Source organism: Penaeus japonicus, unplaced genomic scaffold (assembly GCF_977035675.1).
Source record: "Penaeus japonicus unplaced genomic scaffold, GWHDUDI00000001_assembly GWHDUDI00000026, whole genome shotgun sequence".
NCBI lineage: Eukaryota > Metazoa > Arthropoda > Malacostraca > Decapoda > Penaeidae > Penaeus > Penaeus japonicus.
In genome coordinates this window covers 11499300-11514299 of record NW_028234428.1, presented here as the reverse complement: position 1 = coordinate 11514299, position 15000 = coordinate 11499300, and the positions used below count along the sequence as shown (strand labels likewise).

The window sequence follows — 15000 nt, the reverse complement described above, 5'->3', positions numbered from 1 at the left end:
TTTGGACGCATCAGTGAGAAAATTATACTTTTTCTGAAATGCTTTAATTACGTCTAAACCTAACGAGATGATTTTGAACACAGACAATGACAAGTTACACAAATGATCTAACAGAATACATAACTGAATATACAATGATAGTGATAATGATAATTCAGCTGTGATAACTGTAACGTCTGTCATGATACTCATATAAATAATTGCAAAAATAAATCACATAATAATAATGGAAATAATAATAATAATAATAACAATAGTCATAATAATCATAATAATAATAATAATGATAATAACAAGTAATCCTTATAGTAATAATAATGAAATAAGATCAAACACCCTGTTAGGATAACAGACTAGAAATTATTGAAGACCTAGGAACAACAAAGTTCATACACTTACACATATATGACATAATACCTATAATGACTTAAATAAAGTAAAATAAAGGAAGATAAAAGAACAGGAAAAACAAATAGATTAAGCAAAGTATCATTAACATCACAAAGTTATATACATACACATACTTACATACATGTGTGTATGTGTGATATATATATAAATATATATATATATATATATATATATATATATATATATATATATATATATATATATATATATATATATATATATAATATATATATTATATATATATATATAGATATATATATATATATATATCTATATATATATATATATATATATATATAGATATATATATATACATATTTATATAGATATATAGAGAGATATATATATATATATATATATATATAGATATATATACATATATGTATATATATATATATAAGTATAAATAAATTTATATAAATATGAATAAATTTATATAAATATATATAAATATACGTATATATATATATATATATATATATATATATATATATATATATATATATATATATATGTATATATATATAAATAAACATATATATGTATATATATATATATATATATACATATATATATATACATATATATAAAACACATCATTGTCTAGAACAAAATCAAAGAATAGTCAACAAAGAGACAGATAATAAATAAAATAAATATAAAGCATACACCCATCTCGCCACAGAAAACATGATCACATATCCATGCGTAAAAGTTGAAAGGAAATATTTAAATACAGGTAAACGAAATGGCGAAAGTTCTAAATACAACAGACAGACTCATGAAAATACATGAATAACCACAACTGCGGCAGACAAAGAATCCCAGACATGCCGTACAGCCCTATATGTGTCGAGATTCCCCGTTAAGAGGTGTAGTTCATGCCTATAATACAGATCAACATGAAGTGAACATGAATGGAATCATTGGTTGTACAAGTTCTCCTCCCTTTGGCCGAGGCAAAAACTCAAGAACATTGTTATAATCATAATCATAATAATAACAATAACAATTATAATAATAATAATGTTGATAATAATAATAATAATAATAATAGAAAAAAAAAAGATGACGACGACACATTTCGCGTTTGTTCGCTATCTTCGATCCTTTTGTTGCTTTTCTTTTCTTCTTCGTCTTCTCTTCTCTCTCGTTTCTTCTTTTCTTAAACATTAATCTTAAAGAATATACCATGCCAAGAGATCAGACTGACTAATCCTTGAGCTTTCTGTGGAAATGTCCTTGTAACACTGATGGATAATAATAATGATGAGGATGATAATAATATTAATCATAATAATGATGATGATGATAGTAATGATGATGATGATGATAATAATGATGATAATTAAAAAAAAAAAAAAATAATAGTAGTAATAATAATAATGATATCAACACCAGTAAGTAATGGCCATACCAATATAAAAGAAAATTATGAAATTGTTCTACCATACAATAATTCCTTGTGGTAAATTCCCTAGTGTTTTGGTCATCTTCAACTACAGGCCTTATGGAAGGACCAGGAAAACACAAACAGTAATACAAACTTCTAGTACTTTGTTTTCCCTAAAGGTTTTTCATTCATGTTTATGTCAACAACTCTATCTATCCCATCCAGCCAAACAAAATATATATATTCAAGGTCTGTGCTGAGCTTTTTTTTTCTCTCTCTTTCTCTCTCTCTCTATTTTAATTTCTGGTGTGTGTGAATTTCAAAGCAAACTTCTTGCCTATGTAACAAATGCAGCGACTGACCTACGCATCTTCAAAACATCCTTAAGAGTGTTAAGTTAGCAAAATACGGGTCTGCAAAATATTGTCATTTGTCATTTTGATTCTCTAATATGTTCCTAAACTTTACACAAACTTGTACACCTAGAAGGCATAACAAAAGGCTATTTCATAGAGGGATTGCTAAGATGAAAACAGACAAGGGAACAGCTGGTTGACTAAGCTCTCCCTCTACTTAGATCTTTCTTTTTTTTTTTCTATCTTTCTTTTGGTCCTTAAAAACACAATGACACATATATCACTCATATACAGGAAGGTTTCAATGAGTTGACTTGACATGTCTATCTTTTCCTTTGGGAATTTTGAACTACTTGAGCCATATATACACATTGGTGAATGTATATCAACACACTTTGCAAATATTCCCAAAATCACAGTAGGAATATCACAAACCAGAGGTCTAGTGAATTTTCAAATAGGATTCGACTAAAAGGTAAAAATCACTACTCAATACGTTACGTGCTCCGAGAAAGACCACTTCCTCCTACGAACCAATGCATACGCATCTATACACTTCTGCCAGTCAACCATCTCCTAATTATGCTCAACTGAAGTACACATTCCTCTGGAAGCGTAATCTAAGGAAATATATGGAATCAGATTACACATTTTCTGAATAATTCTCTCATTAATTCACATAATTAAATCAGAGAATTTGAAGTTTCTGTACATATCGCACTAATCCCCCCCCACCTCATGAAATCTGAATTTCAGTATTTCTTTGAGCAGATATCAGTTCTTGAAAAATGTACTACTGTCCTTTTACTATAGTCCAATTGGAGACTTGATATGCTATTTGAATGAAATTTCTGTGTGTTACTTTCTGTCATCATAGTATTGATGCATGCAATTACAATATATATATATATATATATATTATATATATATATATATATATATATATATTATATATATATATATATATATATATATATATTATATATATATTATATATATATATATATATATATATATATATATATATATATATATATATATATATTATTATATATATATATTATATATATTATATATATATTTATATATATATATTATATATATATATATATTATAATATATATATTATATGGATATATATATGGATTTATACATGTGTGTTTGTGTGTGTCTATATATACATATACATATACATATACATATACATATGTGTATATATATGTATATACGTATAAATACATATATATATTTATATATATAAATATATATATATAGATATAATATATAATATATATATATATATTATATATATATATATATAATATATATATATATATATATATATATATATATATATATATATGTATATATCCCTTTCTTAGAAATAAATAACCAAGCACACATCTTAAGCAAAGCTTTGAAATCTCACCTGATATTTTTCTTCTTCATTCCAACAATCACTCTTTATAGTGTACAATGTACACGACATATACACAATAATGGAAGAAAAGAATACCCTTCAAATATTTGTGCATTATCAGTTTAAACAATAAAAAGGCCAAAAGACTTCAAACTCCTATGGATATTTCCCCGGAATGCGGAACTAAACACCACCTTTTCGAGCAACTGCGTACAGGATTATACACAAAGGGTCATCACCTTTACAGCGTCACGCCAAATGAACATCGGAGCTCTGGAAACCCAAAGCCAAAACTCGGCAGAGAAAGCCATCCCATCCGACTGCTATCGTATCTGCTAGCAGGGAACACCTTAGACCTACGCACCTCAAAAGGGCACTGTCCACTGACTTCTAAAGGAACACCCTGGACTTATAAACCTCAAAGGGTACTGTTGACTGACTTCTAACACCTGGACTTACACTAAACAAAAGGGCATTCACTGTCAACCGACTTCTAGAGATACGTTCCTCTTGCAACCAGACTCCAGCTTAGCTCACACCTCTTCTTCAAGAGAAAACACTGAAGGTCATTCAACAGCGAGGATTTTCAAATAGGAAGATGCTACCTGTTGCTACTACAACTACAGAGCCTCTTTCTGAATAGGAAAATACACAAGGATTTTTTTTTTTTTTTTTTAGTCAAGGCCGCATTGTCCTTCATAAATCAACTTTGGAATGATTCAAGCACTGAGCTTCTGTCCATTTATTTTTATTTTTTTGTCTGTTTTATTTTGTTTAGGTTACCTTAATAATCAAATAAATAAGGAAAAGTCGAGACGTAGGGGCGCAGGCGAATAAACGCAAAAGAAAATATTTTCGAACATGATGGAATGAGGATTATCTGTCTTGCTTTCTATCTATTTTTCTTTCTTTTTTTCAAAAGAACTCCATCATTCACAGTAAATGAAAGCATATTCAGATCTGCAAAATCGGTCGACTTGCTCGGGCAAACCACGCGGGAATTTCTCTGTATATTACACATTTTCTCGAAAAAAGAGAAAAAAACTATTAAATGGTAATAAAATTGACAGAAAAAAGGCCAAAATTTTCAATCTTATTGTATTTAATTAATTGCACTTATAACCCTTTTCTACAAATCTATTCTTTAATGGCCTCTTCTTGTTTCCATCACAAGAAATTGTTAAGATAAATAAATAAAATACTACTGACATAAACGACATCAACTTTACCCTAACTTACTAAAAGAAAGAAAGAATGAAAAAACAAGGAAAAACAAACAAACACATAAATAAAAATCTTAAAAACTACTATGGTATATACTCACAAGATACACATATACACAAACCATAAATATTCACAAAGTATTCACAGACAATTTGCCCAAACTTGTTCTGCCAATCAGACCAGCTTCAAACCCGTTGCTCTTTGAATCATAACCTTTGTCTTATTTTTTTTCTTTCAGGCTTGGGACAATACAATAAATTCAATAAATTTCCAGAAGCTAATAGATCTCTCGTGTCAAGTGTGGATACCTGAAACGATTTGAATCCCCTCCTTATTTTTTAATACATTTTCATATTTTTGAGAGAGGGGGGGGGGGGGAAAGAAAAGAAGAAGAGGTCCTCTTTCTCAATTAAAAAAAGGTGAGGAACTGGAACGCTAAATAAGACAAAAAAAAAAAAAAAAAAAAAAAAGAATAAATAAATAACAAAAATAACAAAAAGGAACAGGACTAAAAGGACAGAGACGTTCTACTCTGATTTCCTGATCTTCCTCTCCTGTAATGACACCCTTTTATCTCAATCTTTGTGCACTGGCTTCTTTTCTGGGATTACTATTAGGTTGTACACACAAGATGGAGAATAATAAAAAGGTACTTTTTAAGTCTCCCTCACAAAGGGAAAAAGAAAACAGGCAAGTCCTGCCTAGACCTGGGCTATACAGCAACAAGTCTCATTAAAGCTACATAGTTCATAATTGTTCCCTACACGTTAATTTATCCTCAATGAGGGGTTACAAAGCACGAGGTTCTGCTAATCACTCCACTTGAAAATCAAATTTGCTACGTAAAGAAAGACGAATGGGAAAGTAATATGTGAGAGAGTGTGCATTCGGCTGATGAAAAGAGAGTAGTTATGTAAAGACAAAGGTGAAAGGGGAATAGGCAGAGTGATATAGAGAAAGAAAGAAAAAAAAAAGAAAAAATATCTTAAATCTTTATACACACAGCTCTCATTACTTCCTCTCTTGCCAGAGGAAGAACCACATTCGAGAAACTCATGGCCAGTGTTCACCCTCTCAATACTGTAAAACTTACATTGGACTAAGCGTGAAGACGTTAAGACGGATTTTCTGATTTTATACTGCACTTAGTTTCCTCGTTCTTAATACTTCTCTTGAGGGCCTTGAGTCCCTTTGATGGCTCAGACTTGAAGAGTTTCTTTGGTTCTCCCATGTCTTCTTGCTCCTCTTTTACTTCTTGCTTCACCGGCGTCTTGGGATTCGATAGCCTCACATGTGAGAAGGTTATCTCCTCTTCGTCTATTTCTGGAATAGCGCCTTTCAGGAAGTCACGGTACTTGCGTAGAGCAGAATAGAAAGGGACTTTGTCCAGAGCCCTTGGGAGCTGGGCACATCTTGCAGATGAGGAAGGCATGACCCATATGTGCTGTTAAATTAAGAAATACAATTAAATTTGTCTTATTATCATTATCAATTATCCTTCTGTTATCAGTATCAATCATTCTCTATTTCCAACAAACAACAAATGATTATAAAAAAATCATACTCACTGTATTTGTTCCATCAACCATCTCTGGCTGTTTTCCAAAGTTGAACTGCTTCTTGCCAGAATATATTTCATAAATGCCCTTGCCATTGAACACAGCAATTAGTGGCTGATACTGCCTTAATTTAGCTAAGAGGATCTCACTCCCTGTAGAAAAGAGAAAAAGTTAAGAGACCTCACACTATTTTGCACATTTCTGGTATTTAGTAATGCAGCAAACAATGCACTCTAAGTAAGAATGAGAAATAACTTCAAGAGGAAATCTAAAAATGCTATACCTACGAGAAAAAAAGCAGAGTAGGAAAAAATCCCCGAATGATCGTCTTGAATTATTTACCTTGTCAAAGGCATCAGTCATTAACAGCAAAATGGAGAACTAGTTTCAATGAAGATCCCTAAACAACAAATACCACATTATACTACCAATGCATCACGAACATTAACACTCTGTGAAAAAACACGACCATTCAGCTATGCACCATCTACCACTTCTCAAATGGAGACTAAGGAAGTTTACCTTTTTTGATCTCTTCCCTCGAAAGGTCGGCTGAGCCCCGCGTCGTTCTGGCCACTATGTTGGTGAAGCCTATGCCATAGTCGAGCAATCTGAAGTCGTCGTAGGCGGTGAAGGGCTCAGGGATCAGGCCAGACAGGTACATGCATTTCCCTGGATGAAAAGGGTAAGAGAAAGGATATGGCTAAGTTAATGTTATTTTAGGAGAGATATGTTGAGGCAGAAATGGTTGCCATATCTTTGAATAGGCCTAGTTTGTGTAGAGTGGGTTTTTCTGCCATAAGTTAGCAAAGAGTTAATAAATCCTAATTCTACATGAAAATAAATTCATATAGTAGTTTTGGTTAAAAATATTCTATTTACTTGTTTCTATGTTTTAATATCATTACACAGAAGAATGGATCTGGCTACAAACTGTGAACCTAATCTAAATAAATGGACTACTTATTAACCAGTTTGCTGGATGATGGCTATGTATGAAACAGGGAAACTATAGTGATCACTTAAAAAAATTCAAATCCAAAATAACTGAATGCACAGTGATATCAAAGAGCAAACAAAGACCAAATTATTGGCTGAAAACTAACATCAAGGCAGAACACAGTGAGATGCTCAACAACCAGAGAAGCTGTATAATATCTGAGAGTAGACAGTATTAGATGAAGAAAAGGTTTTGCCAAAAATGAAAAAAAAAAATAACAGAAAAATATAAGACCATTGCATTTCTCCCTTTCTCATGTTCAAAGAAGAAAGTACTACTTCAGAACCACAGTCGTAATAACTAAAGAGACATGGTTCCTGAGAATTTTAAAAATGCAGAAGCTAGTGCACACTTCAAATAAAAATATATTAAAACTTTGTAAAAACAAACCAGAAACAAGAGGCATTTGGTATTGAATATGCAGACTGAGCATTGAGAAAGATTGCAAATTGAGAGTCAGAGAAAGAAAAAGACCATCATTTTTAAGTAGTAGGAAAGTGTGAGAGTGTGGTCCATCTGCCTAATTCTGTAACTTCTGATTTCCCTTTTAGTGTATAGTAAATGTATATCTTTATGTTCTTAGCAGTTAAGCGGCACGCACAGAGTCTGCCCTTTTGACAAATTTTATTTCTGATATGATGTTTTATTAATATTGATGTACTTCCACTGATGATTGTAATCAAATATCCTTTTAGCAACTAATGCTATTGCAAAATTATTTTCCTATTTCATTCATTCTTATAAATGAAATCTTAGTTCTTCAAATCCTTTTGAGCTTAACTTTTACTTGCTCTGGTAAATTTGCTTACAATTCATTCCTCATGTGACTTTGTTCCTTTAATGGTGTTAAACATTTTGTTTTTTTTTCCTAGCTTGAGAATAGCTCCAAGATGCTGAAATACATTACAACAATTATGCACAAACCTCTCCTGGAAGATTATCATATACATCATACATATATCATATGTATATATGTGTATATATGTACATTTATGTGTGTATGTGTGTATGTGTGTATGTGTGTATGATGTATGTGTTATATATATATATATATATATATATATATATATATATATATATATATATATATAAATATATATAGACATATTACATATATATATAATATATATATATATATATATTATATATATATATATATATATATATATATATATATATATATATATATATATATATATATATATATATATTATGTATATATATATATATATATATATGTATATATATATATACATATATATATATATATATATATATATATATATATATATATATATGTATGTATGTATGTATGTATGTATGTATGTATGTATGTATGCATGTATGTATATATGTATGTATATATTTATTTTTGCATGTATGAACATATGTGTGTATGTGTGTGTATGTGTGTATATGTGTGTATATATGTGTGTATATATGTGTGTATATATGTATGTATATATATTTGTGTGTGTGTGTGTGTGTGTGTGTGTGTGTGTGTGTGTGTGTGTGTGTGTGTGTGTGTGTGTGTGTGTGTGTGTGTGTGTGTGTGTGTGTGTGTGCATGTGTGTACATGCGTGTGCGTGCGTGTGCGTGCGTGTGTGTCTGTGTCTGTGTGCGTGTGCATGTGTGTACATGCGTGTGCGTGCGTGCGTATGCGTGCGTGTGCGTGTCTGTGTCTGTGTGCGTGTGTGAGTCTGTGTGTGTGTCTGTGTGCGTGTCTGTGTGCGTGTATGTTTCTGCGTGCGTATGTGTGTGTCTGTGTGCGTGTCTGTAAACGTGCGTGTGTGTGTGTGCACGCACGCATGTGTAGACAGATAGATCCTATATTTGACGATGAGAAAAACAAAAAAAACAATTAAGTAATAATAATGATTACAAAAACTTGCCCCCCCCTACAACATCCAGCCAGGAATGCAACAAACATAAAAAAAAAAAACACAAATGTGGAAGGAAATGCACACAACCTGTCTGAGCTACTCACAGAAATGGTTTCCAGGTCCTGCATAATGATGACCCTTGTGGGCAGCGAAGAGCCCGGGATTTATGCCAATCTAGGATAAGAATTTGGAAACAAGGCTCGATGTTAGCTTTGACATGCAGTGGTGCCAATTGAAGGTTTCATGCCTTAGCTTAGTACATATATATAAGTGCTTTCTCTCCCATCATTATGCATAAACAAGGTTAATCCAAAGAGCATATAAGTATAATGAATTAACTCTAGTTCCTACTAAAACTACAGTCATCTATTAAAACTGTGTTTCTGATATGAGAGAATACATCTGATGATTGTATTTTTTTTTCAGCTCCTGATTTCAAGACTTAATTTAGTCCAGAAATTGGCAATTGTAGCTTTTCTTAGTCCAATCTGCCTGTATTCTGTAATATTTGACTCTTGCTTGCTATTCTCATTTATCAAATCATCATTTTCAAGCTTAATAAGTTCCCTTGATGTAATTCTACTCTTAAAAATATCAGAGCTGCTTCAATAATCCCCTTCAGCTGCATTCTTGGTAGAAAATGAGTTACATTGCTGGCCTGATCTACAAGATAATAATTCAGAAACACGTCTTTTGACACACCTAAAACTCTAGATAATGTAAGCTTTTCCGGAGCAAAGCATAAAATATAAATCACTATGGGTAACAGATATACAGAAACTTACAATGAGGATGTCCATGTTTGGTCCCAAGTGGTCGGGGAGGAATTTCTTGGCGACTTCCTCCTCCGGCATTCCATCGAATCGGTCCATCTTCTTTTTCTGTTTGAGAGGTATGTTATCTGATCCCAAGTCTAAGGCTGATCTCTTTGTTGCCTCTGACAGTATATCCTGGTAAGAGTTTGTCCTGGAATACCAAGTAGGCACATTAACTGATAAAATACAAAAGTGGTTTTGAGATAAAACAGATCCAACCACAAGCCAAAACTCTGCCAATCTGATTATAAGTTTCCACATCTGTCAAATTTTCTCGTAAGATCTCTAAGAGTAATAACAGCCTCAAGATGCCATTTTTCCCATATCTTGAAACAAACCCCTACACATGCTCCCATTCTACGGATTTACAAACGCAAGAAACTCACCCGTTTTCCTCGACTTTAACTTTGTGCCTCTTCCTTTTTGTTTTCTTTGGTTGAATCGATTCTATACTATCAGACGGCGATCCTACGTCATAGTCCCCCACCTCAATTCTTTCGCCTGCGGTTTCTGGAGTTCCCTGCTGCTGATCAACGATCTCTATGCGGATTTGGTTGTTGCTGTTGTGGTTGAAGTAGGGACTGGGGTGGACTTGGAGGCCGACTTCCTGCAGTGGCTGGTAATACTCTTGCTTGATGCTGATGTTCTGGAAGAGCCTAGCCTCCTGGCTCGCTCCGTCTTGTACGTCGCCGTTTACTTGTTTTATGGTGCTGGAAAGGCATGTGCAATTTTAGTCATCCTGGGGACAGAAGTTCTGAGAGAAATGTAGGTATTCTTACTATTCAACAAATAATGAATCAAGGCAAGAAATAAATAAATAGAACAAAACTATAAAGTGAACAAATAAACAAATAATTTGTGCTTTACATCACCAAATGATTTTTATTTTCTTAAAAGTAGTACCTCCTACAAAATTAAATACTATAGTTAACCAGCCGACAACTTCAGGATAAAGGAAAAAGATGGAACAAAAACTTACAAAAAAGTTGCTCCCTCATTCTGAATATGTTGTACATGAGGAATTTCTACGGGGGTCATGGGTGCGAGAGCGGTGAAGGAGGTGAGGGTGTCCGCAGGTTGCAGGGGCGTGAGAGGCGTCAGGCCATCTGAGGCGCTCATATTGGACCTGGAGAGTAAAGGAGGCAATGACAAAGAAATATATATAAAAGGAAAATAGCAAGGCTAAGGATAAAAACACTCTGGAGCTATCCTTGGGGCTAAAGGTTTCCCAATACTTTTTTGAAATGGACTTTTGATGGAGTCCAATGGTTATGTGTTTTTCCATTGTACTAAATTTTTCCTCCTGTGTTTTGAGTTACTCTGAAGTTATTGGCACTCCATAACGTATATATGTATATATATATATATATATATATATATATATATATATATATATATATATATATATATATATATATTTATCAACATATCCACAAACCTACACAAACCCATTCAGTCACTCCCTCACATAGAAATCTAAGTGTACTTACATGTTAAAGTATGTTTGGGTATTACCAGAAACTGCTACACTGTATGTCAAACCATCATTTCCTGACCACCATTTCCCAGGCTGCAAAATCAAAGGCATTTTATAAGCAAAAAAATAGAGGATATAATGTGTTAAAAACGATAAGTTTTATCCCCACACATATTCAAATCTTTACATATGTGTGGTAGAAACTTGAACAAATAAAGGAACATTTGTACAACATAAATAATGTTCATATATAGACAATATTAAAAGTCTTCATCTTCTTTACTAACTAAAGTACAGACGTCAGCTCACCTCTGCAGCCGCCTCGGTCTTTGTAGTGTGATGCAAAGAATTTACTCTGCTTCCAGGGCCTGACACATTGGAATGGTTTGCAGCCTGAAAAACATACAGAGAAACATACATAAGGATTTGTAAAATAGTTGAGAGTAGATAGAACAAATTTCATACCTAGAAAGAGCAGTCTCACACACTCTTTCGCTCACTCACTCATCATCTGTTCTTGGAATTCATCCCCATCATCCATTCATAAAATACAGGTGATAAAATAGACCCCACTTGTTTGCTTTACTTTTACTTTATTTCAGTTATCAGCTTTATACAACCATTTGAATGTCTTGATTCCTGTTGTTGTTCCCTTTTCTGGACAACCAACGCTTTCCCTTGTGACCCACCTGACTCTGATTGAGCGACTCTTCAGCCTCAAAGTAAGCGTCCAGCGTCTCGTCATCCATGTCGTCCTCGTATTCATCATTCTCCTCTTGCTTGACGGGATCCTGCTGCGGCACTGCTATCTCTGTGATGTCCTCCCACGTCTCTTCCTTCTGCATCTCCAGGCCGATGGCACCCCTCTCCTCCTCAGGAATGTCATCCATCACCCGGGGCGTGGATTCCATCCGCTCCTGAAATGGGTCGTCTCCCAGCGTCATTCATCTCTATTGAACTACCGAATACGTGCTTTGGAGTTGTGTTCAGGCGGAGCCAAAGCAACCCTGTCGTTATCAGATTAAAATATACATGACTTTCAGTTCCTACGTTTTTGTTTACAACATATATTGCACAGCTACATAGGAATTTACCTAAACATCAAGACCTTCAGAAAAATACACAGCCTCTCCTTTCAGCTCATAAAAGAAGAGTCATTCAATGTACCTTTATCGAATCAGGAAGATGCTTTAAAAGATGGATATACAGTTCAGCAGGAAGGGGACACAGTCTGAGTATATGTGCTATCCAGCAAGCTTTGCATCTGCTCTTAGAATTGTCACCTAAAACATAACACCTGAAAATTAAGAAACATATTACTACTTTTAGTCTTACCTAAACCTTCTATTTTCTTATCATACTATCTGTGCCACTTGAGCCTATGCCACAGTGATATGTTCAGCAAATTCAGTGTATTACACATATCAAAATTGATTATTGTAATCATATAAAACTGATTGCATTTGCTGATTCATATTCTAAAATTTCATAGACATGGGCTCACTGTTTGATAAATCAAAGTAGGTATCAAAATTGCTAATACTTGATTCTGTCAGTGTTTAAACTTCATGAGAGAATGAGAGAAAATCAGAAAACCTAAAAAATAACAAGAGAGCAAGAGAAAAAAAACAACAGAACAATAGCACACTTGCTGTCCTGTATAATCAAATGATGCAAATAATGAACCAGAAAATAGTAATAGTACTTACTTGCCGTCATTGTTGCACTTGAGGATGCAGGGTCTTCTCTTGAACTTCTGATATGAGTGACGACAGGCCTCGCACGCCAGAATGGTTCCCGCAATACGTGTCACACCTCTATAAATCGAGTAATATCGCGTTTCCTTGCAGATCCCACAATTGACTCGCACTCTCTTCTCTGCATTTTTGCCTTCCTCTGTGCCTAGGGAGCAAACAAAGATAATAATAACAGCATTCATACAGTAACAAAAATTAAAACAACAGAAAAAAAAAAAAAAATCACACTCACAATAACAAAACTATTATCATTAAGATACCTCACACATGAACAAAGAGCTCATGTTAGTCAAAAATCTATTACTAACCAACTAAATATGAGAAGAAAAGTAGGTCTACTTACTATTAACTTTGACAAAGGAAGGCATGAGCACAGCAGGAATCCGCAGGTTTGGCTCTGCAGACTTCATGATGAAAAGCTGAACCTTCTCTGGCCTTGCAACACTCCCAGCTGCAATCATGAAGAAATAATTAATTAAAAAGATCCAGAGAGTTAGAGCAAGAGATGGATGGAAGGATGGATGGAAGGATGGAGGGGGGGAAAGAAGGGGAAGGAGAGAGTGAGGGAGAGAGGGAAAGAGTGAGGGAGTGAGGGAGAGAGGGAAGGAGGGAAGGAGGGAGGGAAGGAGGGAAGGAGGGAAGGAGGGAAGGAGGAAGAGGGAGGGAGTGGGAGGGAGAAAGAGAAAGAGAAAGAGCAAGAGCAAGATACATGATCAAGGCAGTGCTCTTTATAGATGATCAACAAGAACATAATAGCTTATGAAGCTGCAACACTTCAACAGACCATGATGACAAGCAGTCCTGCATTAATTGTCTATTCAACATGAAGGCCTAATTCTTAATAATTCTCATCTTTTAATATTTTATGACACCTACCTATTTGAAGCTTTGGTAAGACCATAAACCTAAACTTAATCTATGGTAAGAAAATATTGATTTCCCATTGAGTTTCCATAAATATCTGATCAAGATTTTAAAGGAATATAAACATCTGTCAAAATTTCAATATAATGATTGCTTGTTTCGTTCCTCCACATAACTATAGCTTTTCTCAACAAGGTCTTGGGGTTACATGATCAAATTCTCAACCCATTCTCGCTGGATGACATGCTGACATGTTTCGTGGTTTTTGTGTCAGGTGCCGGCGACGAAATATTTGGTCAAGGCCGGTGCTCGGGGTGAGTGAGCGGACAGCTCAGGCTCGCAGGCAGTGTGCCCGAGAATCCCGAGGAGTTAGGCCTATGTGTTTGAAAACCCCGACATTGTGACCATTCAGAGCCGGAATTGCCCAGGCATGAATGGGTTAAGAGAGTATGTGTACAAGAGAGCTGAAGCACTTAATCACTATATTGCAGATGAAGTACTTCAAACCCACCCTAAAGCTAAGGGGTAAAAATGCTTAAAACGGCTTATTGAATCTTAAAATATGGTTCTAGTCAACTTATGGAACATGTAATTCTGCATCTTATGATGAAGAAAAGAAATCAAAACATAAAAAAACTGAGTTATAGCTTTTCAAATTCACTGCCATTTCCACATAAGCCCAGGCAAAGGCACCACACACAAAAGAAGCATTTACACAGCACCTTATACAAGGGATATCGTTAAGCCTGTGGGAAGCCGGGGTTTAGAATCAGGGATGATGAAGGACCCTTGAAGAATAAACTCAAACCAAAACTTTCCAAACGTGCACCATATTCAAATG

At 34.1% G+C, this 15000-nt stretch overlaps 1 protein-coding gene across 1 annotated transcript in view; it reads right to left on the bottom strand.

Annotated features, from left to right (window-relative positions):
* Window positions 1-5018: 5018 nt before the first annotated feature.
* LOC122255942 (uncharacterized) overlaps window positions 5019-15000 on the bottom strand; it is an 11250-nt gene continuing 1268 nt past the window's right edge. The window contains exons 2-14 of the mRNA XM_043020325.2: window positions 13639-13746; window positions 13248-13440; window positions 12706-12835; window positions 12228-12455; window positions 11848-11931; window positions 11552-11631; window positions 11041-11187; window positions 10448-10771; window positions 10032-10212; window positions 9351-9420; window positions 6886-7035; window positions 6373-6515; window positions 5019-6248 (exon numbers count right to left, since the gene is read on the bottom strand). Coding sequence (XP_042876259.1) covers window positions 5919-6248; window positions 6373-6515; window positions 6886-7035; window positions 9351-9420; window positions 10032-10212; window positions 10448-10771; window positions 11041-11187; window positions 11552-11631; window positions 11848-11931; window positions 12228-12455; window positions 12706-12835; window positions 13248-13440; window positions 13639-13705 — 2127 coding nt within the window. The 5' untranslated portion in view covers window positions 13706-13746 and the 3' untranslated portion in view covers window positions 5019-5918. The remainder of the gene's footprint in view (window positions 6249-6372; window positions 6516-6885; window positions 7036-9350; window positions 9421-10031; window positions 10213-10447; window positions 10772-11040; window positions 11188-11551; window positions 11632-11847; window positions 11932-12227; window positions 12456-12705; window positions 12836-13247; window positions 13441-13638; window positions 13747-15000) is intronic.